The sequence below is a fragment of the Microcebus murinus genome, chromosome 1, assembly GCF_040939455.1.
Source record: "Microcebus murinus isolate Inina chromosome 1, M.murinus_Inina_mat1.0, whole genome shotgun sequence".
Lineage (NCBI taxonomy): Eukaryota > Metazoa > Chordata > Mammalia > Primates > Cheirogaleidae > Microcebus > Microcebus murinus.
The window spans coordinates 10,080,920-10,106,673 of NC_134104.1; the positions used below are offsets into that span (position 1 = coordinate 10,080,920).

The 25,754-nt window shown below is 49.0% G+C and overlaps 1 protein-coding gene across 1 annotated transcript; it reads left to right on the forward strand.

The window, feature by feature from the left end:
* Positions 1-17,867: 17,867 nt before the first annotated feature.
* KCNE1 (potassium voltage-gated channel subfamily E regulatory subunit 1) lies at positions 17,868-20,789 on the forward strand. Its single transcript, XM_012747060.3, has one exon. It carries the CDS (start codon positions 17,926-17,928, stop codon positions 18,313-18,315), a length of 390 nt encoding a protein of 129 aa, XP_012602514.2. The 5' UTR covers positions 17,868-17,925; the 3' UTR covers positions 18,316-20,789.
* The last annotated feature ends 4,965 nt before the right edge of the window (positions 20,790-25,754 follow it).

Consider the following 25,754-nt stretch of genomic DNA (forward strand, 5'->3'; position numbering starts at 1 on the left):
CATGGCCACCTCTCTTCAGCCTCCCAACTAATGTCCCCTCTTCAGTCCATTCCCAACAGAGCAGCCAGAGTGAGCACATGGAAAGGTCAGTCAAAGCATAGCGTTCCTCTGTCCAAAACAACCCAATTTCCCCCTATTGTACAAAGGTTTATAAAAGTCCCTACAAGATCTTCCTCATCTCTTTCTGGAACACCCCCCCCTTCCCTTCTCCCTACCCACTGTTTCTTCTCTCCAGCTGCATTAAAAATGGCCTGTTTATTTTCCTAGAGCCAGACACTTTTATACCTTCGGGTCCTCGCACCTACTGCTCCTCTGCTGTCTCCAGGAGCCTGAGGTCTGCAGGTGCTTCCTTGAGATCTTCCTCAAATATCACTTTTTCAACGAGGCCTTCCCTTGTCACCCTATTTAAAATTGTAGCCTCCCATGACCCAGCCAGCACTCCCTGTCTCCTTCTCTGCTTTATTTTTTCCATACCGCTTCTAAATTTTAACATACCATGGATTTTATCTATTTCTTTTGTTTATTGTTGGTCCTTTTCCCTCCCTGCCGGCCACTGCCCCAACAAAATGGAAACAAGCTTCCCCAGAGAAGGGACTTTGTCTGTTTTATTGATTCCTGTCTCCCAATGCCTGAGATGGTGTCTGTCATGCAATAGGTGCTCAATACGTAGGTGTTAACTGAATAAAGAAACAAACGCTCATGTGATTTTTCTCCTTTGATATGCACTTAAGCATAAATTTAGTAATAATGCTATGTGTATTACTCAGGGTTCTCCGTAGAAACAGAACCAATAGGAGAATGCGTACAACATGATGGCTCATGCACTGATGGAGGCTGATGATTTCAAAGCCTCCAGAGCCAATGTTCTGGTTCTAGTCTAGACTGTTCTAGAACCCGGAAGAGCCAGTATGTCAGTTCAGAGTGTCAGGAGAATTCTCTCATGCTTGGGGAAGGATCAGCCTTTTATTCTACTTAAGGCTTTAACTTATTGAATGAGTCCCACCCACATTAGAGAGGGCAATCTGCATTACTCAGTCTATGGATTTAAATGTTCATCTCATCCAACAACACCCTCACAGTAACATCCAGAATAATGCTTCACCAAATATCTGGGCACCCCTTGGCTTAGTCAAGTTGACAAATAAAATTAATCACCACACCATAGTATTAATATTAATACTACTAATATAGTATTATGTCTACCATTTTTCTTATGCTATACCATGTTAAACCAGCCTGGCATTCCTGGAATAAACCTACCTTGGTTATGATATAGTATTGATTTTAGAATTATTGTATTCAGTGTGCTAATATTTTATCTAGCATTTTCGCATCTATTTTCAGGTGTGACATTGGCTTATAATTTTCCTTTTTGGTCCTGTCCTTATGTGGTTAGGTATTAGGGTGTGCTAACTTTGTAAAATGAAATGAGGATTATTGGCTGTCCTTAATAGATTTCTTCATGTGTTTTAAAATATTGATTTTTAGACACATTTCGAGTGAGTTTTTATTTTTTGTTTCTGTTCGTTTTTCTGCCCACCTGCCTCTCCTCATCCAGCCAGCCTTTTCTTGGCCAGCATTTTGTGACAGCTTTGTGATCCCACCTGGACTCTGGGATCCCATCCTGTACCAGATTTTATAATGGCAGTTTGAGGTTTCCACTCCATAGTGATCTTGGAGACATTTGTCCCATCAGGGGGCCAGTATGTGACTAAGCTCAGGTTCTGGCTGGAGGTTGGGTCTCCAACCCCACCTGCCTAGACCATTATTCTTCTAAAATCTTGATCTCCAGGCAGTGGTGGGGCACTATTTCCTTCTTTCCAGGCCCCACCTCATTCCTGACTTAAAGCAAGTCCTTGGTTCCTGTCTGCCATCTTGGGTCGGCCATCTTGGGTTTGCCCAGCATGGGCCAAACTCCCTGCTGAGCTTAGACAAAGATCCCAGTGGGTCAGAGCCTTCTGGAAGTTTCTCTTCTGCTGTCTGTTGAGCCAGACATCTCCTTTTAGCTTTCTATTTTTATACCTCTCCATCATGGCTTTGGGTTCAAAGCTAAGAGATGGATCAAAGCATGAAGTCCTTGAGCTGTCTTGTCCAGAAGACTCTTCCCTATCTTTCTTATTTTCGTTTCACTGTTTTGTTGCTCAAGGATTGAAATAAGCTGTTTGACTTCATCACACAGATACTGTGAGTCAAATAGAGCAGGTATTCTTATCATCCTGAGTGACAAATGAGCAAAACGAGAAATAAAGAGCTCACATGCCTCTGCTCAGGGTTAGTGAATGAGTGGCCCCATTGCAGGGCTCCAGACTCCATTGCATTTTAGTCTTTCGGTCACTGTCCCTTCTAAGAGAAATAGAACACTGAGCAATCATGGCATTTGTTAAACATAATTCCCTTACCTGATGGGATTAAGACCACTGGGATGTAGGGATGCTAAGCCTAAAGGCTGTGAGGGGATAGGAGGTGAAGGAATTGCCTGAGCAGGAGCCTGAAATAAGGGCAGATGTTAACTGCCTAGTTGGGGGATGTATATCAGTGATCTGGGAGTACAGCGAAGCATGATCCAACCTCAGAGCCTAAGCCATCTCATGCATGAAAAGCCACGGGCGGCCTGACATGAAAACTTCTCATGGCTGTAGAGGTAGATTGCAATATGTGAGCCTGGGAGAAGGGTCTTAAGGCTTCCATTGTTAGAACACTGGGCCAAGTTCCTTCTCTCCCTTTCTCTCAACAATGCCTCAGTTAATGTAAAACCAGTCTCCCAGTGGGAAGCATGTAGTTTCTTTGTTCCTTGATCAAATGGGTCACAGCTACTGAAGTTCAAGATTGATATGCATGTACATAGCTTGAGCTTGGGATAAAATTAGTTAGTTTACCTTGATCAAAAGGGTTGTACCTACTGAAGAATTAGGTGTCTTTCACTTCTAGAAAGGAGAAGGAAATTAGCTAGGACACCTTGTGATTTTGGGGGGAGCTCTGAGACCTTTGAAAATTGTATCCTGTGATTTTTTCACATGAGATCATTGTGTTTTGCAGTATGGAAAGAGAATAAAAAGCAAGTGCTGGGTTTCAGTCACCGCCACCTTGGCACCAGAGTGCTGGTGGTCCCCTGATTTTCCCGCTTTCTTAAATATTATTTCTGTGCCTGTGTCTTTGTTTCTTTCATGTCTTGCAACACGTTCTGCCAGGGGACCCCCTATCTTTATCAGGGACATCGTGAATCCTCGATACTTTCCCAGTTATGCATCGCTTATGATTCCTTGGGCATTTTGTGATTTCAAGAAGAACAATATCAGAGGAGAAAGGACTGATCTTCTGTCATGGCAACAGATTGTAATTTAGATGGCGTCATTCACGCTTATTCCTCCTACTTGCTTCTCTGGTCCAAATGCCCATGCTCCAACAGTCCACTGAATTCAAACTTGACTCAACAAATGGTCAATGAGGCTTTGTTGTACTCAGACACCTCCACCTGGTACAGTCTAGTCCATGGTTGGTCCAGCCAGGGGTATCCCCCAAATCATGGATAGATGAGTGAATAGTCATCCACCTGACAAATATCTGAGAAGCCCTTTCTACGTGTCAGGCTCCTTGCTGGTCACCATAGAGAACTGAAAGGCAAGCCTGTTGGGACAATTGTCTTTTGGGAGCTTACAACATGGGAGGAGAGCCATATGGGCATCAATGACTGACGTGTAAGGTGGAAAATGAAGTGTGGTGCGATGGGCCACCCCAGGACACACGAGCCAGTAGATCAGCCTGGAAACTCATGTCAGATTCCTGGCAGAGCTGATCCAGGCCAGCCTTTGGCAAGGGCTTCAGAAATGAAAGAGAATAATTCTAAGAGCAATGGGGGCCTGAGGACAGTGCTGTTGGAATCTGTATAGTTGTCCCAGCAGGGAGAGAGCACTTCAGCCAGAAAGTCTTTGGGGTGTTGTAAGGCAGGGTACGTTGGTGAGAGTAAGAGCTGGCATTTCAGCTCTGCCCTGCAAGGTGGGCAAATCCAGACTTTTGATTCAGTGCCCTACACTATGTAGGAACTCAGTAAATACTGAATTGAGCTGACTTGAAGGTCAAGGTTGTCATTGAAATCTTTTCATTGTACAAGTTTTACACTTGAGTCTTTTTTGAAATTTGCTTTTCTAAAGATTTCATTGGAATGTTTCTTCTTGTCCTCCTTTGGGTCATGCCAGACACCACCTCTGTTTCATTCATGTATTCATTCAGCGCCTGTGGGGGGCCCACACCAACCCCCAAAAATCCAGATTTCCAGGCCTAAGGCCCTGGTTGAAATAATACAGAAACCATGGCAATGGCTGTCACAGTCCCACTTCTAAAATGTAACCTTCACACATATTCCCAGAAAGGCCACCTGCACTGGTTTTAATGCAGGGTTGCCAATGTCCTTCCATTTCAGGGACATTAGCCACAACAGTGCTTCTATGTTATCAGGAATTGGAGTTTCACCAAAATAATATAAAACATGCAAAGGACTGAAGAGATGCTAATCTCATTCCTACATCTCCTTGTCCCTCGGGTAAAACACCCAGCTTATTGTTACTTTTGTGATTCTCAAATCCACAGCATTAAAAAGGATTATATCTATGTCTGCATAAACCAGACTGATTGGGTTTAAAAAAAAAAAAAAACACAAACATAAAGGCAATATTTATATTCAAATGTCAGACATTGTGTGAGTAGATTTAGTGTTCTTTCCTACCCACAAATAACATTCCAGACTGTAATTAATTTATCCATGTTCCTATCAGCACAGCATTATGCTGGGACAAAAAGGAGGTGGGGAGAGACAGAGGGGGTGGGAACACTGTTACTTCTTTTGGAAAAGCGTTCTCAATTGGATTTGTGTTCTTTTCCTAACAATGTGAAGGTCGTGGTTATTTGTCTAAAGCGAAGGCAACCGTGATGCCTGAATCGGTGAGTCTACAGCCAGTTGCATCTTGTCCTCCTTGGGTGACTTGAGGGTGCTGTGAATTAGTGCAGCTGCCCCTGAGACCTGGACAGAGGCAGCTTAAATGACTATATGGATGGACAGTCTTGCTATCCACCAATCAGGCAACATTCAATGGCATTTACTCAGCACAGTCCACAGTAGAGACCCATGGAATTGAAAAGATAGTCCTAAATCAGTGGTTCCTAACGTGGCAGCCACGAATCATCTAGCATAGCAGGGGGTCTATAAATCTCTTGAATTGGAGGTGAAATGTTCCATGTGTGTAGGTTTTTGGGGTGTGTGTAGAGGAGCCATCGTTTTTTTTCAGATTCCCAAGAAGAATCAGAAAAAATTAATAACCATTGCTCTAAAATGACAAACAGAATGTGCACACCTGACACAGCCCAAAAGTACTTGCAACCCTACAAATTAGCAAGGTCAAAGCAATTCAATGAGGAAGTGAGTTCTCAGGTATGCAAAGTGAAGGAACAGCCAGGTAAGGGGCTTTGCAGTAAGTGGGTCCTAGAACGGAGTGACAAAGCCAGTACCTAATGAAGCAGGCAGGACGCTTAGCAGGGAAGCCAGCTCAGTGCCCCTGGGGAGGAGAATGTGGGGGTGGGGAGGCCCCATGGTGAACGCTCCAGTTGGCATATTTGTATAAGAACCTGACAGCATCAGCTCCTGAGTTTGTACTCTGCCAAAGGTGGGCATGACATTTTCAGATCCCTTGACTTTTGAATAGAAACCAGAAATGTAGATGCTTAATATGAGAGCTCCCAAGTTTTTAAAAATGAACTCAAAATTAAAGTAAACAAACAAACCCATGCCTAGAGGCTCGGAGCTGGCCAGCACTGCCCCCCTTCCCCCACCCCTTAGACCTTTGCTGCAGAGTTGAGGCTTGAAAAGTACTGGGCCCATTTGGAGGAGGGTCATCAGCTGGAAGGATGTGAAGCTGGACATGGAGGGTAGAGGGAGAAGGGGCCGGAGGAGAAAGGTCGGTCCTGCAGAGATGGGTGGCACTTCTCCTGCTGGTCTAGAAGCTTTGCTGGAGGTGCAGAGCCATGGGGAATGAGCTGGAACAGCCTCCAGGGCCCAGAGCAGGTTGAGGGTGGTTTCATCTTGGAACCAGAGCAATCTTCCAGGAGGTCTTTGGACAATGCCAGGAAACCGCAGTGGGTGGGGAGGACGCCTCTCATGTGTAGCACTCCCAGGCAAAGAGGAGTCCCAGGAGGAAACTGAGGCAGACCTCCTGTGACCAAGCAAATCAGACAGGGAGATGTTGGTCAAAGAATGGGGACAAGAGAGGCTCAAGAGCACCAAATGGCCATCAGAGAAGACATAGATGTGTTAAGCCATCTGTGTGGGAAGGTGACAGAGCTGTGGACAGCCCTCGGGTATGGTGGCCCAGCTGGCCAGGCAAGATTCTCTTCTGTCATTCTGCACCCCATCACCTGTCACCATGGGAACAGGATGGGGACTTCAGTGCCCTGCTCCCCTTTGTCTTTCAAGTGGGAAGGAAGTATGATTTTAGCACAGTGCTGCACACAGTTTATGCTCTGCTGCTGCTAAAGAAAGGCTGTGAGCCTTAGGGGTGTTTGTCACTAAAGATCCAGAAGCCCCGGGGCAATCAATGAGAATCGTCCTTGAGGACAGTAGGAGCCATGGGATAAAGGGGTCAAAAACAACAAAGGAGGGACCAAAGGGCAGGGAATGTCCCCAAACCAACTCAGGGGCAACTGGACACCAAGTGAACAGTAGCCAGAGGGGACAGTAAAGCATAGTCCACATAATCCTGCATTCTAGGTGGGTGACACTGCATATCCGTCCTTCCTGGTGACAGCTGAGCCTCTCTTCCTCCAGTAACCTGTGAGCAACCTTAGGAGCACCACAGGACATCTGAGTTGTGAGTTAACATTTGAGATGTTCCTAAGAAAAGATGAGAAGTGGCTGGAGCTCTGGCTTTGGACGTCACATTGCACTGAGGGGGACTTCATGGAAGATGAAGATAAACCACCAAGAGCAGCAGGGGGCCACCACTCTAGTAAAGAGACCAAGAAGAGAGGAGGAGGAGGAAGAGAAGGAGAGAGAGAGAGAGACAGGGAGAGTGACCCAGGGACTTTGTAGGCTGTGGTTCTATTATTATGATTATTTTATAGTCAACCATACCTGTAAGATGAGAAGAGATAAGAATGAAAGAGTGAGGAGAGAAGAAGGAGGGAGAGAAGCGGGAAAGGGGAAATCACTTCAAGTTCACTGAGGGTAGCAAGACATGCTCTTTCTCATCAGCAATTGTGTCTTATCATTGCAAGCAGGAAATGACAACCATGGCATCGTAATGATGGAATAAGTCATCCTGTGTGGAACCATGGAGAGAACCAGGAGAAATAAGAACCCCAACACTTACACAAGGCTCTGCCCTTTTGACGGCGCTTGCATTCACACTGTCCTCACAATAACCAGGTGACAGGTGGGCAGGCATTGTTCCACTGTGTGACAGACGATAGCACTCTGCACAGCTGATCTGGGTGCTCCACACGTGTTTACCTGGTCTAGGAAGTTTACTAAAAGGGTCACCCATACATGTGTGGAGGGGCAAACATCTCATTTAGACCCACTGCCCATTTTCTCTCCTGGTGGAGTCCTTTATAAACAGGTGACGGGAGGGTACCGTATACATATGGCATGAACTGGAGAGAGAATTGAGGCAATTTCCATATAAAGTTTATGTATTTTTTACTAAATGTAGAGTTTTTATATAAAAAAAAAGGAAAGAAGGAAGGAAGGAGGGAAGGGAGGGAGGAAGAAAAGTAAAGAAAACACACAATAGCATAAATAAAAGAAATCCCAGGGAAGCCCACCACTAACAGACAATGTTAACATGGTGGTGTGTTCCCCTACAGACTTTTGAAATAATACCTATAATACCCTCCTGTATGTACAATTTAGGACCTTGTTTTGTGTTTGTCTGGTTGGTATGTTTCATTTTACATTGTAATATAAACATCTCCTACATTATTACACATTATTTGTAAACATTATCTTAAGGACTGCATATACTGTCCTGCCATGTAGAATAACATTTAATTAACCATTTTTCTGGTTTTAGACATTTAGATTCTAGTTATTGTAAGTAAAATTACAAAGAACTTTGGTATGCATATGGCTTTTCTACAGTTCTGATCTTTTCCACAGAATAGACTTCACAGGGCACGTCAAAGGCTGTGGGCGTTTCAGGACTCCAAAGCGGCCGTGTGGGTTTACGGTCACACCGCAGTGCAGAGCAATGCCAGTTCCGCTTCGGTCCTTAGAGTCCTGCACTGCCACACCTGGTGGACCCTCAGAGAGCCTCCAAGCGCCCTTGTCCCCAGGAGAACAGCGAGCCTGGACGTCACTCCCCAGCACTTTCAGGGGACTATCTTATGGGGACAGCCCCTTCTCATTCCTGCCTGCTAAGCTGGTGGGCGGCTGCTGTGGGACTTGCCAGGAAGTCACCGGGGCCATCGCAGGGTTTGCCCCTTTGGGAAGGACAGAAAGGCCCCAAGGACTCTGGGGTGTGCGCGCCAAGGCTTGGGTGCCTCCAGCGGCTGGCTGCCATGCGCTGGGCCCCTGCCTGAGTGGCTCGAGATGCACTCTCAGCTCAGGGCCGGTCACCCAATAAGCAGGTGCTCAATCAATGCTTGCTGACTAGGTCCTGGCCACAACTGGGCTGTGGGATAAAGCCAAAAAAAGTCTAGTGAGGTTTTGAGCCATCTTTGAAGTGACTCTGTTTGGGGATGTTTGAAAGGGTGTTAGTCGGGGCGCACGATCAAGGGTTGGGGGGTCTCCCAGATGTCCTTCCTCTTGGCAGGGGCTTCTACCCTGCCAACCTCAGACTCCCACAGGAGGGTAGTCTGTCAGTCTGTCGGTGGCCTCTCCGTTCTAACGCAGACTTTCTGTGGGCCCAGAGCCCCCGGCGGGATCCAAGCGCTGCCCAGCGCGCCGCGGCGCTGGCCTGGGACGCAGGGTGCGGGGGACCAGTGTGGGCCGGGGCTGGGATAGGGTCTTTCCTTGGGGTCCCCGGGCCGGGCCGGACCGGGAGCACTAGCGGAGCAGGGCGTGACGCCCTCCGGCTCCAGGAGGCCCCGCCCGCCCCCGCGCGCACCCCGCGGAGGTGCCGCCCCCAGCTCGGCTGTTGGTGGCCCCAGAGCTCGGCAGGCGCGGACGCCGCTCCACACCCGCTCTCTCGGCGCCCCAGATCCGGGTAAGTCAGGGGTCCCTCGCCCAGCGACCCTAGGCTGCCCTGGGACCCGCGTCTCCCGACGCGCGCAGCGCGCGCGCTCCCGGTGGAAGCGCAGCGACCCTTGCAGTGTGAGACGCTGCGGGATGGTTCAGGCTCTCCCCTTCTCCCTCTGCCCGTCCTCACTTACTTACACAACAAACGCATAGGAAAACATCTCACCACCGCAGAACAACGAAAACATTTTCCTATTGTTATTAAGTAATAGCCAATCTTGTAGAAAATTTGGAAAATACCTAAAAGCAATTTTCAAAAGAAAATTAAAAGCACCCAAGACCTCAGTGCCCACTTTGTTTTAAAGACTTTCAGCTAGGCAATCCTGGAGTACACATCCAGCCTCCAAGGAACCCCCTTTTTGACTCGTTCTTGGGCCTTGGCATCTCCCCACGGGAAGGGCATGGGGCCTGGAGAACTTGTTGATGTCTGATCTCGTTTGCGGTAATGGGCAAAGGTCAGGAAAGTTGACCAAGTAACAAGCCATGTGCATATGCCCGATCTATTGCATAATATTAATACATTGCCTCCTGGAGTTTTCGGGTTGCTCTGTGTGAATTGACAGTTCATTGGAGTCCACGTTTAGATTAAGAAAGACACTTCTAGCCCCACTAAGGAAGAACCTTCTCAGTAACCGTAGCTGTCATTTACGGTTCAGCTGGTGGGGACTGTGCTGAGTTCACAGGTTGCTTGAATTCAGGGTGATGAGTGAGTTGGAAGGCAGTCACTCGCTCTATGAATTTCTGATGACCAGGCGAAAACCTTCTGCTTTCTCTGGCCTGTTTCAAACTACTCAGCAGGTGAGCTGGGGATCCGTCTGAGGACGTGGTCTCAAGAACATACAGGTGAGTCTTGCATTTGACAGGTTAGTGGAAAGTGAATAGTTTTGAAAATAAAGTACCCTTTGAAGATATCAGGGGGGCTCACTGCTATGATGTTAAATCTCTGAGGGTGAGACAGGCTCCCCGCTCCCCTGGTTTGGGGCTTTCTGGCGGGTGAAGGGCACTTATTTATTCATGTGTTCATGCATGCCTACGATCACTGAAGGTTTCTTGCGGTCCTACTATGCACCACACGCTGTTCTAGCTGCTCCAGATACAATGAGAAACAACACACGCCTTCAAGATCCCTGCTCGAAAAAGCTCACATTTTGGTGGGAAAAACAAACATTAAGCAGTGAAGATAATAATTAAGATAACTCTATTATATGAGAAGGTGATAAGGACTATGGAAAAAGAAAAGGAAAACAGAGTAAGATTACCAGGAGTGGGTTAGAAGGGAGGAAAATTATGCTCTGCTATTAGCAATCACTGACTGCCTGAAGGCTTTTTCAGGAATGAGGAGGGTTGCAGATACAAAACATATATAATTATAAGACTAATATAAATCTTACTGTTCAAAATGAGTAATAATAAAAATGTATAAATAATATAAAATTTAATATAGAAAAACATAACCACATTGCAAGAGGTTTTCCTTTGATTATCCATCAACCTATTTCCAGAGTGTCGTATGCTTTATCAGTCATTCACTCTCACATTCCCACCGTGGTGGTATTGAATCTAATCCTTCGCATACCCATTTCATTCAGCAAGCCCTCATTGGAATATTCTGGGTGCTGGAGCAGAGATCAAGGCTGGCAAGATAGCTCTACCCTTCAGGAGTTCCCGGGAGGAAATGCCCAGACAAATCCATAAATTATTACAAGTGTATGTACAAGAATATGATCTTCTTGTATATTACAAGAATATGATCGGCGTTGTGGGAGAGATATGGAGGAGGCGCTATGAGATACAGACAAGGTCGAAGGAGGGGAGGGGACTCGGGATGGGGGTTCACACATAGTGTGGCACATGAATGAGCTGGCCTTTGAAGGACCAGTGGAATCGTGACAAGCAGCTAGGGTGGGCATGCTTCTTACAGAGAGAAGAGCGAGTGCACAGCAAGAGCTAGGCAGGTGGAGGGCTCATTCCATGCTGCACAGAACCCTGCGGCTTTTGGGTAGACTCAGGGTAGATTCCATTATTCCCAGTGTTCAGAGGAGGAAACTGAGGCTCCTTGGATTTATTCCATTTGCCGAAGCTAAGATTCCTTCCTGCCCTCCTTATGTGTGTGATTCCAGCTGTCCTCCGTTCTCCTTCCTTGGATGCTCAACCTTTTCCCACATTGACTTTGACTGGGTCCCCTTACCAGCTCACCGGCTTGACTCCCCAGGAACCCAGTGTGTATATTCCCACTCTCTGTCACCCATGGAGAGGTCTGGGAAGCTCCTGGTAAAAGGGCCAGACACTAGAGCCACACTCAGTGCCAGCTGGGAGGTGGCAGGTGTCCTTTCCTGATTGGAGAGGACAGTTGGATTCTTTGCCTCCGAATAGTTTCATCCTGATTCCTTGAGAGACCCTGGACACCAAGTGACCCACTGGGGCAGAGGGTCACTGCAGGGTGGGGGAAGGATGGAAGATACAAAGTGGCTAACTGCCTGGAAGGGTCTGGTGGCCCTGGGTGGCTTCTCTTCTGCTAGGAGGTAAATATATTTCCAGAATCTGGACATAGTGTTATGATGAAGATGAAAACAATAGACAGTCGCCTCCAAGGAAAATTGACTTAGAATTCTTGACTCCATAATATCATATTCACCAAAATTAGGCTTATACATAATTGCTTTTAAGAACCCTGTGTTTCTTAAAACAAACAAGGCCAAATGTTGATTTTAAGACTGGATGTTCTTTCGAGGAAATGCTTAAGGAGTGATGTTAATACTGATAAAAATGCTACTCCCGGTGTACCTAGATACGTAAGATAAGAGCCTGGGAAGTGTGTGGTTTATCCGAGACCGAGCTGGGGCTGGAACTCGGATTCCTGAGCTCTGACCTCCCTGTCCTCCCTCCCCACCCCCAGCGTCTGTCCCTCTTAGAAGAAAGCCTGGAGTCTGCCACAGGGGCCTCACCCAGTTAGTGCTTCAGAAAGAAAGAGAGTCGCCCATGCTGAGAAAGCTTCTGTTCTGAAAGCTCCCAGGCCGTTATCAGCGCTGATAGGCGACACAGCCAGAGCACGTGGGAGCAGTCAGAAGGGGTAGTGTGTGTCGGGCGCCATCCACCACCCCCCGTCTCCCCCCGCTGCAGCGGGGGGCCTTGCAGAGCCCCAAGGTGCTGGAGGCCCAGCTGGTCTCTACTTGCAGTGGTTAGCTCAGCTCAGCTGCCCAGAGTCCTGTGACTCAGTGATTTCTAGCAGACCGGCAGCTCTGAGTCTAAGCTTTGAAGGAAAAACAACAACAACAACAAAAAACCATACTAACCTTGACTGGGGCCAGCGTCCATGTCTCAAGCCCAGGCAGAAGCAGAAATCTAGAAATCTCCTCTCTTCCTGGGTCCAATAAGCCCAGAGCTGAGATTGTTTAGCACACGCTGAGCATCAGATTGGTTTTGTTTGGAGCTGAACATCCTTGGTTCCTACTGCTCTGTCTCCCCCAGCCCCTCACCCACCGTGGAAGCCACAAAAAACTGTGGGCATGGGGACAGGGATGATGTCTGATGGCATAGTTAGCCAATACCCATCTGCATAGATCCAATTTTATCTGATAAAAGTGGCCATTCCTTGGTTCCTTTGACCCTAAAGAGTCCATTTCCTTTCAACAAGGTCCTATTTTCCTATACTTTTTTATCCTAATACATTCTATGTATTAGTATAATATACTTTTCTATACTAATACAATGTGAGCCAATAACTGAAAGGTTAAATTTTAGATGTATTTTTGGTGGGAGAGAGATGACCTTTGGCAAGTCATCTCACCTCTATGGAGCCCAGTTTTCTGTAAATTAAGATTGTTGAAGCCAGGCACAGTGACTCATGCCTGAAATCCCAGTACTCTGGGAGACTGAGGCAGGAGGATCGCTTGAGGCCGGGAGTTTGAGACCACCCTGGGCAACACAGCAAGAGCCAGTCTCTACAAAAAAATGAAAAAAAAAAAAATTATCCAGACATGGTGGTCTGCACCTATAGTCCCAGCTACTCAGGAAGCTGAGGTGGGAGGGTAACTTGAGCCCAGGAGTTTGAGGCTGCTGTGAGCTATAATGACACCACTGTACTCTAGCCTGGGTGACAGAGTGAGACTCCATCTCTAAAAATTCATTCATTCATTCATTCATTTTGAAAAAGAAAGGAAAAAAATTGTTGGATCAGTTGCTTTCCAAATCCATATGAATCCAACAGTGTAAAACTGTGGCTGTTAGCCATGTGGGTACTTTGGAAGTGAACTTAGGGAATCTGACATAAACCCCAAAATGACGCCATGTCATTTGTGCCATGCTATTAAGAGGACATTGTCATTTTGAGACTCATTACACAAAAATATCATGGTGACCCAGCCTGCAGGCTTTGGAGGTACTAAAGGCGTTTACCAAAAGCAATACAATAAATAACATTTAAAGTAAGAAAAAAAAATTTTTTAATGCAGTTTTGTTATTCAAAAGGCAGCTAATTAACTTGACTTTTCTGGTCCACATAAAGCTCTGACAGGTTAATCATAATTAAGGTGTCAGCATGAGTTAGGACAAGGGCAGCCAAGGTGACAGCAAAGACTTGGGACTTTCTCTCTGCAGCTTCTCTTCAGACTACATCAGAGACAAGCTGGACCGAAAAAAGAGAATCTGAAAAACAAACGAGATTTGAAAATGAGGCTATGCAATCAAGTTTTCTATTTATACAAAATTCTTCCAGGTACCTTGCAGGACCAGAGTCCCACACTAATGTCCCACACCACTGCCCAGGGGCTCTCAATCTTGGCTACAGATTAGGATCACTTGAGAGGCTTCTAAAATGTCCCACAGCCAGGCAGGAACCCAGACCAGAGACATCAAAGTCTCTGGAGGTGGGATCCAGGCAGCACTATCTTGTAAAAGCTCCACAGGTGGTTCCAGTGGACTACCAACCACGGTCTCCAGCCCGGCAGCCCAGCATGTGGGATGCGTGTTAGACATGCAGATTCTAAGGTCCACCCCAGACCTGCTGGATCAGAAACTCTGGAGGCAGAGCCCAGCAATCTGCGTTTTAACAAAGCGAGGCTATACAGCACCGCTGCCTTAGAACAAGGCTGAGAATGGTTTGGGCCTGGGAGGTTTTCAAAGCAGATGTTTCTGGTTGCTTCCTCCGGCCATAGAAAAGTCCATCTGGTTTTAAGCAACAGGTCTTCTCCTCGGTAAACCCAACAGTATGAAATTGAATCTCCAAATGTTGCCTGCCGTAATGCTTGTCTCGCGTGGCCATTAAGCTGTCGGAACTCTCTGACACTAATTGGTGGCAGAATTATTTGCCAACTGTGGTCACTCTGGGTCTTTGGAAACAACAAGTCATCGGGTCAAGGCCTGCTTGTTTTCTGGGGCAGGGTTCTATGCACTGGTAAGTGGTTTCAGGTCATTTACAAAGAAATTGTTGAGCATTGAGTTTGTATCTGTCACCAACAATTCTTGTCTGCCCTCATGGTTAGAATGGGGCTAACTGCTGGTTTTGCATAATAATCAGTACCTGTATAAGAGTCAGTCTCTTGAGCCCATGCAGTTTAGCACCTAACAGATCTCTGAGCATAGACTCAAATGCCTAGAAGTCAGGAAAGGCCACAAACAATCTTTGTTTCTCGTGCCTGGCTGATTTCCCCACAAGGTGAAGAACACAGACCCAGGGGATCAGCTGTGGGAAAGCCCAAGGTAAAACTTCAAAGCCCAGATCCGTGGGCTGTGATTTCATAACGAGGTGGAAAACCCAATACACTCAAACCCAGGACCACTGAGTGAGCACCCACCACGTGCCCTGTGCTGCATCAGCCACTCTGTGTGCCTGGTCAGTGATCCAACAGCCCACAAACATCTCCCTGCTTTGGAAAGAGAAAGAGAAAAAGACTGGGCCGAGTGGGCCTAAGAAACCTGAACAGGATCATGTAGCCAGGAAGTAGCAGGGCCAGAATCCAAGCCTGGATTGGGACAGAGATGGGATTCCAAAGTCAAGAGCTCTTTCTGCTCCTCACTCATGTTCTCTGAGGCTGTGGTCAGGGTGGAGACACCACCCTTCTAGAAAAGGGAGTTGGCCAAAGCTCTGAAACTAGCTCATTGGCACCTGTTCATTGCAGTGAGTGGGTTATGAAGATTCAGGCCCCATCCGTTGAAAGGTGTTAAGTTCTAGAGGCATCTATTCAATAAACATGTACAGGCAGCTCCTGTGTGGCTGCGTACCAGGCACCGGGCTAGGTAGGCTGGGGGCAGGGAGATGGGAAGATGGTGCCATGATGAGGCTGGCAGGGGGCATGGTGTGCGTGGTCACCCAGCCCCATACCTCAGGGAAGGCGTCAGGAGGGGTGAGAGCTGGGCTGAATTTTAAAGCATGAGTGGGCACCATTTAGGAGTTTCATGGGCCAAGAAGGAGGGCCCCTTGTATTTAGAGCCCATATCCATACAGAAGCCTGGAAGTTTCACCTTGAAGGTGGGAAGGAGACAGGGAAGGCCTTAGAGATGGGGAATGACCTGATGAGATTGCAGTGAGGGTGACTCGGATCTCAGAGTGGGTGATATCACCACTCAGCTCACTGAGGCATGAGGCAGGCTCCAACCGGACAGGGTGCACTGTTGAGTTTGAGGAGCCTGGAGATGGCCAAAGGGAAATGTCTCCTTGGCAGGCAATTGGAGACATGGCTCTGGCGCCTAGAAGGGAGGCCTGGGTCATGGCCATGTGGGTGAACCTGAAGGAGCAGGTGGATCACCCAGGCGGAGGGTAGATGAGAAGAGGAGAGGATAGTGATAGGGTTCCCAGGTGCCATCATCGTTTCAGGGATGGGCGGAGGAAGAGAGGTCTCGGAAAGCCATCACTTGTCCTAGCCTGGTGCTGGGTTACAGCGAAGCCAATTCAATGAAGAAGTAGCGCTAGGTCTAATCTGCGTCTGAGGTTGACATTTGTCCTATGCACAATGATGTGGGACGTCACAGTCGCCCATCCTGGCTGGGAAGGACTGAGCCACCGTGGCACACGTTGGAATTTCTACTTCCATAGCGATTCCGGAAGGAAACTGCATTCCCGAACATACCCTTCACCTCTGCTTACTGCAGTCACCCTGCGGATACCTCAGTGGTGTGTTCTACTCAACCACTTTGAAGCTCCTAAGAAATGAGTTGGACTTTACAGCTCCCAGCGCCCCTTCTGGGTTGAGTTTGGAGTGTGACCTTAAGTCCTTGGCCTTGAGCTTTTGTTTTCCTGCAGGAACTGGGGGTAGACACTGGCATTTGCAAAAAAATAATAATTAAAAGGAAACAAACTTGTTTTAGCTTACCAGCGATCTCACCTAGATGGGGGTTTCAGAGCAAACAAAACCCCTGACAATTCCACAGCTACTTGCAGACAACTTTTCCAACTCCCAGACCCATTATGGGTGTCAGGGACAGTGACATGAAGATGAAATGACGGGGAAAATGTCACTTTCTGCCTGGCCAGGCTAGCCCTTGGGGGGAGGGCAGGGGGCAGGGAGGAGGCACACACAGCCTCAGCTGGAATGCCGGCCCGTCGAGGGGAGCCCGACGTGAAATCTCCCCAGAGTCATTCCAAAGTCTGCCGTGGGATGGGGTGGGTTTTCCATTCACACGAACACAGCTGCTCCTAGACACGTGCTCCGTGCTGAAATAGACCCGAGAGCACCTCAGCTGACTGGTCATGTGAGCACCAGGAACGAGTTGTGTGAAACGTGGGATTCTTTCGGGTCCACAGCGGGCCGAGAATGAGGATGTTTGTGTCTCCTTTGTTTATGGAGTTAGTGGCCAGAGCAGTGTCCATCTGTTAGGCAGTGGACAGAAAAAAAGAAGTGGATACCTAGCATTCTGGGAGGCCAAGGCAGGCAGATCGCTCAAGGTCAAGAGTTCAAGACCAGCCTGAGCAAGAGTGAGACCCTGTCTCTACTAACAATAGAAAGAAACTAATTGGCCAACTAAAAATATATAGAAAAAATTAGCCAGGCATGGTGGCGCATGCCTGTAGTCCCAGCTACTTGGGAGGCTGAGGCAGGAGGATTGCTTGAGCCCAGGAGTTTGAGGTTGCTGTGAGCTAGGCTGATGCCACGACACTCTAGCCCGGGCAAGAGAGTGAGACTCTGTCTCAAAAAAAAAAAAAAAAAAAAGTGGGAGTTGGCTATGGGTTCCCCACAGTGCTGGAAGGAAGGGAGTGCTCACACGGAGCAGCCCGAGAGAGCCAGGAAAACGTGTGGTGAGGAATGAAGGAAACAGGACCAATGAGAACTGTGACCTGATACCATTTACACAAACTGAAAACACAGGGGAGACACAATATGACAACAATATGCAATGACATGTTTCCCTGCTGGGAAACAAAAGCCCATGGCCAAGTTGCTACCGTCTCACTCCAGGTATTAAAGGAACCCATTCTGATGGCCCCCTGGGGAGGTGGGGAGTGGGAGTGGTGAATGGAAATGAGAATCGATTAATCAATTGATCACATCAAGAGAGGGCATTGCAGTCCCAAGGTGGCACATGCCATGGACTGAGGAGTGTGTCAGCTCACCTCTGTCACCTGAGATTTTTTTAAAGCTGTGTATATTTGTGTGCGCATGGGTGTGGGTTTTGACCAAGTTGTACTTTTTGATTTTTTTGGTTGCATTTTTCTTTTAAGAAGTTTGCCTGGAAGTGCGCTGTCCAGCAGGGGAACCCTGAAGCCCAGGATGATCTTGTCCAATGCCACAGCCGTGACGCCCTTCCTGACCAAGCTGTGGCGGGAGATGGTTCATCAGGGCAGGAACACGTCTGGCCTGGTCCGCAGCTTTTCCCACGGCAATGACAGCGAGCTGGCCGCACTCTACATCCTCATGGTGCTTGGCTTCTTCGGCTTCTTCACCCTGGGCATCATGCTCAGTTACATCCGCTCGAAGAAGCTGGAGCACTCGCACGACCCATTCAACGTGTACATCGAGTCGGACGCCTGGCAGGAGAAGGACAAGGCGTACGTCCAGGCCCGGGTGCTGGAGAGCTACAGAGCTTGTTACGTCTTTGAAAACCAGCTGGCTGTAGAGCAACCCAGCACACACCTTCCCGAGGTGAAGCCTTCGCCATGAACCCCACACCTGGCTAAAACTGGACAAATCCCCCCTGACGATCTGATTTGTCTAATCACATGCCTCTCCTGTGCTTTATTGTATGGTTACCATTGGCTTGCTTTTGCCTTTGTAAGGGGAGAGAGGTGGATTCATGACTCTCTTTTTCTAAAAATCACATTCCTTCTGTAATAGACTGTCAGTTGTTCCCCACCGTCTGTCCCTGCCTTGCTAAATTTAGCAGAATCCCTGAGCATGTGGCCTCTGATAAATAGAGCTGCTTTTGCCAGACTCCCTTGCAGCTAGCAAGATCCTGTGACTGAGTCCTGGCCAGTGAGTGTAGAAGTGATGACTGCAATTTCTAAATAATCCTTAAAAAGGAAAAGATGCTGGGCTGTCCACTTCCCTTGTCCTCTTTCCCAGTGCTGGGACGTGGATGAGGTAGAGAGCAGCTTTGACCCTGGGGAAGAACGGCATACTCACAGATAGATGGCAGAACAGTAGGAGTCTGGGCTGGGGCAACATTGTGGAGCAGGGTCTCCCTACTTTCCTGGACTACCCACTAGGTCAGACTTACAGGAAAGAGGAACTTCCTCCTTCTCTTCCTTAAGCCACTGTTATTTTGATTGCTTTTAAAGTAGAATCAATATCTGTACTAATATGCCTGCCTTAGAGGACTGAACCCAAAGGTGTGACATGCCCATATTTGTCACAAGCCCACAACACTCCCCTTGTCATTTGTGTGCTCACTGCTGTGGCTCTATTCTCCTCCTGCCCTCCTGCCTCCCCCTCCTCTCTTACACTCACCCTTCAGCCCTTTCCTCCCAAACACACACACACACACACACACACACACACACACTGCCCACCCACACCTCCCAGTCTAGAAGAAACTTGCTTCCTACAGAGCTGAGATGGAGGAGAAAAGAGGCCTCATTCAGCAGGTGTACCAAGGGGAAGGTGCTCAGTTACCACAGGAGGAGGGACAGGTGCCCCTACCCCCAAGAGCCCAGGAGAAAAGTGGGTGTGGCAGTGGGCACGCCTGGCACTGTGTGGTCGGGCCTGTGAGGCAATGGGCCTGTTTAGGGGTGGAATTATGCTCCCCCCACCAAGAAAAAGATACACTGAAGTCCTAACCACCACCCCCAGCACCTGTGAAGGTGGCTAATTTGGAATTGGGTTTTTGCAGACATTCAAGTTTACATGAGGTCATTGTAGTGGCGCTGAATCCAATGTCACTCGGGTCCTTGTTAGAAGAGGGAAGTCTGGACACAGACTCACAGGGAGCTTGCAACGTGGGGACAGAGGCAGAGACAGGAGCGATGCAGCCACAAACTGACGCACGCCAAGGACCAGTGGCCTCCAGAGCTGGGAACAGGCCAAGGGCTCCTCTCCTGGTGGCTGCAGAGGAAACATGGTTCCTTGTGATTTAAGCCCTTCAGCTTCCAGAACTGTGAGATGATGAGCGTCTGTGTTTCGAGCCACTCGGCCTGGCGTGCTTTGTTAAGGCGGCCCTAGCCAACTCACACAGCGCCTCTCGCTCACCCAGAGGGAGAGTGGCTCTGCCTCCCAGAGTGGCACCTGAGAAGGCCTGGCCCCCGTTCGTGTGGCCTGCCCAGGGAGGGTCACAGAGAACCAGCCTCCTGGGTGTCAGCTTTCTTCTCCGCCATGGTCTGCAGTGTCAGGGCCCTCTACAGGGTGACATCCCAAGAGCTCCACCACCCAGGCTTTCCTGAAGACTGTGGAATATTGAAATTAAATACAATTGGCTCAAACCTACATGTAATATAAATTAAAAGCAGCCCACAAGCAGCCTTGGCCATCCTCAAATGGACAAATGTGGCCCAGCCTGGCTCCAGCCCTTGTTTCATGCAGGGAAGAGGGATTCCTCTGTGCACGCTCGGAGGCATCTCTGGGGCAGACCCTGGCAGGGCTCAGCCTCTGAATGACTGTGGTCATCGAGGTGGGTGGTTCTTTGGGCCACAGAGTCCTTTGAAAATCCAATGAAAGCTATGATCCTCCCCATGCCCGAATAATGCGCAGAAATGCAACATTTCCCCTACCGTCTTGGGGGTTCCTGGGCCACTGGAAGCCAGTGTGGCTGCTGGCATCTCACCGCCCCTGTGTGAGACATACCTGCTTCAGACAGATGCACACTCCGCAGACTGAAGGGAAAGGTGGTTTGGAGAGGGACCGGGAGCACACGTGACCCGCAGTGTGATTTCTGAGGCAGCACGCTGACTTTGATATTCCAGGCACACAGACCGGCTTTTTATCACCACTTCACTTTCCCCCACTGAGATTCCTGTGCCTTTTAAGGCAGAGGGAGGTCCCAGGGGCTCTAATCCTCTCTGTCCTTGAAGGGCCCTTCTCCACCCTGCAGCCCTCTAATCTCCTCCTCCCACCCGTTCCCCTTGGTTTTACTGAACTGTAAATTTTCAGATGCATGTGATCATATTTCAAAATTTGCTTTCACATACGTAGAGTGCTTGCAATGTGCCATAAATTGTTCTAAGCTCTTTAAAAATAGAATCTCAATGATTACTTTGCATGCAACATTTTAGGCATTCCTGAGCTAGGACAGCTATGCTTTTTGTGATACTAATAAGATTTTTTTTTAAATTAAAGGTGTTTATCATGATCTGCGGTGTGTGTTCTCTTGATATCATTATGATACATCTAGAAGATGGATATCAGTTCCTAGGGGGGCTCTGATGAGGCAGCCCCAGGGGGTTGGGAATGAGGAGAATAAGATTGCGTGTGGATAATTAAACTCTGCCGTCAACGCAGCGTGTCAGCAGGAAGACACGAGGGCCCTCCAATGCCTGCAGATAGAAGGCGAGTGGACGAAGCCCCGGATGGAGATGGGCAAACTGCAGGGCCCTCGCCACCCCTTGTAAAGGGGATACTGCTACCAACTCCTGGCATTTGCAGCCGGCAGGAATGTGGGCCGCCGTGATGGACTTCATAAGTGAAGCTGTGCAAGTGCCTCATGTTTACGTGTTGGCAGCTAATTTAATCTTTAAAAATTGTATGAGCCAAACAGAATGTGGCCTTGAGCTGGGTCTTGCCCAAAGACCTCTGATGAACAGTCTCTGCTTTAAGGAGAAAGAATAGCTCCCGACAGCTCCAGGCCACATCTGAGAGGGGACCCTGCCCCGCCAAGGCGACAGAAACAGGCATTTCCCCAAGTGAGGTCCTGGGGCAGGGGATGCTGAGGTCCCAGCTCCGTGTTGGAAGCTGCATCAGGCTTTGCTCACCTGCTGCGTGGGACCGTCCCACTCACCTGACTCTCCCGTGCAGGCCCAGCCCCCCACCCCCCACCCCCCACCGCCGTAGGACAGGACGTTACAGCTCTGCTCTCACTCTGCATCTCTGGAGACCAGTTATTGCAAGTCTGCCCTAGAAAGGGGGATCTACCCTATGAGCAGATGAATCAGGCCTCCAACCCCCCCCCCCACACACACACACAGGGCCGAGAGCTAATGTGAACTGGAATAAAATAGCCAAAACACGGGCCGGGTGCAGTGGCTCATGCCTGTAATCCTAGCCCTCTGGGAGGCTGAGGTAGGCAGATTGTTCGATGTCAGGAGTTCAAAACCAGCCTGAGCAAGAGCGAGACCCTGTCTCTACTATAAATAGAAATAAATTAATTGGCCAACTAAGATATATATATATATATATATATATATATATATATATATATATATATATATATATATAATTAGCCAGGCATTGTGGCATGTGCCTGTAGTCCCAGCTACCTGGGAGGCTGAAGCAGAAGGATCCCTTGAGCCCAGGAGTTGGAGGTTGCTGTGCACTAGGCTGATGCTACAGCACTCTAGCCCGGGCAAGAGAGTGAGACTCTGTCTCAAAATAAATAAATAAATAGCCAACGCGAAGGGTGTCATTCCCATCTCTCCTCTCCCAGAGCCCCTGGCCTGGCTGAGCGAATGGCTTTCAACTTCTCCAGCGTAGACATGCCACACACAGTTCCCTGGACGGTGGCATTGAAGAGTTCCATGGAGGTTAACTAGACACCAGTAGGGAAAACTGAGGCTCAGGGAGGGTCAGGGACACACCCAAGGTCATTGGCTGCTTGAAGGAGGAAGCCAGCAGGCACTCTGCTTCCCAAATCCCAGCCCTCACCCTCCTCCGGCTGTCCCTTCACATCAAGGGCTGGGCAGGGGGCAGGATGGGGTAGAGAAGGAACCTTGGAAAGGTCATTGCCATTAGCCCCAAGTGCAAACTCTGAGTGAGCACTGTAGGGGTGGGTGGTGACTCTGATTTTGCTGATTTAATTTTTTCATAAACACTGACTCAAGCCGATACTATTTTTTATTACATCATTTAATAATAGCAGACAATTTAGTCTCAAAAAATGACCCGAAAATCACCCACACTGTATGCCCAGATGTCTATCTAGAGAGACATAAAATAGCCCAGCCTATGAACTAGGCCATTAAAAAATAAATTAAAAAGCACAGTGAACCAAAAAGAAGCCAAGTTGCAAATGATGGGACCATAATTCAAAATATTGCCTTTGCACTGACTTCTGACCTTTGGCTCCCCTCCGGACACTATCGGAATCCAGTAGCAAGTGCTAGAAATCAGCTGGCAGCCAAGAAAACTGTTACAGATTCCATGAGCTCCAGGCCAGGCTGCGTGAGTGCAGGGTACCGCACACAGCTCTCTCGGGAATGCGCCCTGTCTTAAATCCACATCAGTAAGGGACTTCTCCGCAGGCTCCAGGGAGACACAAATACTAACTAAGGCAGGGGAGATAAGTCTGCCAGGGCTTGAAGACCGAAGAAATGTACACAAAGCTAGGAATGGATTGATAAGGATTGGTAAAGTCCTTAAGTAAGCAGAGTCATTGGATACATAAAACAAATTTAAATACAAAAAAAAAAAAGAGCCAGGCGATTTAGAGCCCCTCGAGTGCAGTGGTCTGTCTGATTACCTGAGGTCAGTAAAGCAGTAGACAAGTATCACAGACATTTCTAACAATACTGGCAATTTGTCCGTCTGCAGGTGCAGGGGAAGGAACTCTGAGTGCGGCTGCCCCCTGGTGGTGGTTTTGAGGATGTGTCTCAATGCACGGGGAACCCTGGGGGGCCGGCAGCCAGGTGGGTGCTTGCCGGCCTGGGGGAGGCGCTCTGAGTGTCTGTAGACATCCCTGGCAGGCTAGACTTCTGTTCAGCGGTTAAGTTCATGGAGACAGGACCCGCCACAGGCACCACTATGAAGTGGGGGGAAGGAGTGCTGAGAAGGAGAGAATTATTCTTCTAGAAGTACGTGGTGAGGCCCCTCCTCTGAGCAGGGCCCTGGAGTCACAGCTCAGCATTCTTGGGAAGTTGCTGGAACCCCTCCTCCCTCCCTATGTGCTGGAATCTGCTCGTCCCCCGTCCCTGGCCCAGGAATAACCCTTTATCATCCTTTCCCGCCCTTGGAAAACCATCTCCCACCCAGACCTGAGTCCCCTTTGGTTTCATGCCTGTGACCAAATGCTCATGCTATGCGTGAGAAAGGAGTCCACGCCTGGATAACCTTGTGGGCCTCCGAGGCTTTCCTATCGCCTTCTGTTTGCCCAGTTGGTGAGGGAGGGATTCCCACCCTGTGGTCTTGGGGGTGGTTGGTCACATGGCATGTGATCCTGGGCATGTGAGACCACAGCAGCTTATTAGTCACATGTAGGCACAGCCCAGGGCTGGGGTCGCACCCAGGGGCAGAGTGAACAGCAGGGGCAGGGGCAGCTGGCTTTGTAGTAACAAGAGGGCAGGGTGGCTCCTGGTTTCCGTGGGAGGATGTTTGAATAATTCCACAGACTGGCAGGGACCTGGAGCCCACTACTCAGGAATGAGCAGGGGCCGCACCAAGATGCAAAGGGTTGCTTGGCTGTGGAAGGGGAGCTGGCAGTTTGGCCACTGGAGACTCTCCCAGTTTCACCAGATGTCAGGGCAGCACATGGTACTGGGCCTTAACGTTAGGCTTTGCACCCCTGCTGGGGACAGCTACGCAGGGTGTGTGCTGAGTCTGGCCCTGGGCCTTGGGGTGATCAGGGCATGAAATCCAGCCCCCTCCTGTAGCTGAGCCCTGGGCCCTGCAGTGAGGCTGTGGCTGCCCGGTGGAAGGAGTGCCCTTCTGCAAGTTGCTCAAAGGACATTGGCTGTATTGCTCTGCAGGCAGCCCTGACCCTCATTTCCCTTGCTCCTTCCACACCTGCCTCTGAGTATAGATGGTGCCTTGCACCCCAGCCACTCAACAGGACTGCCTCCCACTGGGGCCTCCCCAAGCATGGGGTAGAAGGAGCACCATGGTGGCCCCATGGCGCAGTCCCATGCCTCTGACAGTCTCGCACGTCCTGGAGGGAGAGAGCGAGGCAGCAATGGAAGCTCTTTCCTGAGTGAGATTAAACATCCCAGCTGCTTTTCTTAGGGGCTCAGCAAGTTTGGGTAATGGTAAGTTTTCGAGGGTGCCAGTTCAGATATTGTCACCGAAAGGAGGAATGAGAGAAGTTACTACTGCTTGCCTCGGGCTCCCACAGAGTGGAGAGGCGGGTCCCTGTCATCGCCCCTCAGCCCCGGCCTGCCCACCCACTCCTCTCCCCCCACGACGCTTCTCCCCTCTCACACCAGACAATGCCCGGAAATGGCTCCTCTTGTGCAGTTTCTAAGGGAGGAGGTGAGCGGGAGGCCAGGTCCACCTCCTGGGGGTCGAGAGGCTGCCCCAGTGCCAAGGAAGGGGGCTCACAGTGAGGAGAGGAGAATGCACACGCCTTGGGGAAACCTGGGAGACCCATAGAAAGCACCCCCGCTTGCAGATTGCTTTTTAAGCACAGCTTTTCTGGGAGAATTAAGTGAGTGATTGCATTTGTTTCCTAGGGCTGCCATAACAAACTACCACAAAATCGATGTCTTGAAACGGAATAAAATTATCCTCTCGCAGTCTAGAGGACAGAATTCCAAAACCACGGTGCTGGCAGGGCCGTGCTCAAGCAGAGAAGCCTTCCTTGCCTCTTGCAGCCTCAGGGCCCCTGGCGTTTCCTGGCTGCGGCCACGTCACTCATGTCTGCCTCTACCTTCACGTGACCTTTGCCCTGGTATGTCTGGGGGTCTTTTTGTGTCTGAGACACTTATCATTGGAGTAAGGGCCAGCTCTGATCCAGGACCATCTCATCCAAATCCCTACCTTAATTATATCCACAATGCCCTATTTCCATATAATAGACCACATTCTAAGGTTCTGGGTGACATAAATTTGGAGGGAGGGTGACACTATATCCCTCCTATAATTACAATGATTCTAGGCCCGTGGTTTAGAACAGTGCCCGGCACATAAGAAACACTTAACACATGGCCACGATCACCTGTTCTTACCAAATGAAAGTTGCTCCTAGAAACCCACTTGACTTCTCTCCAGTGAGCTTTTCATCACATATTCCCCTCCCTGACACAAAT

Bases quoted from the DNA above. Each gene is read 5' to 3' on its own strand.
- KCNE1 (XM_012747060.3), top strand. From the start codon at position 17,926: ATGATCTTGTCCAATGCCACAGCCGTGACGCCCTTCCTGACCAAGCTG.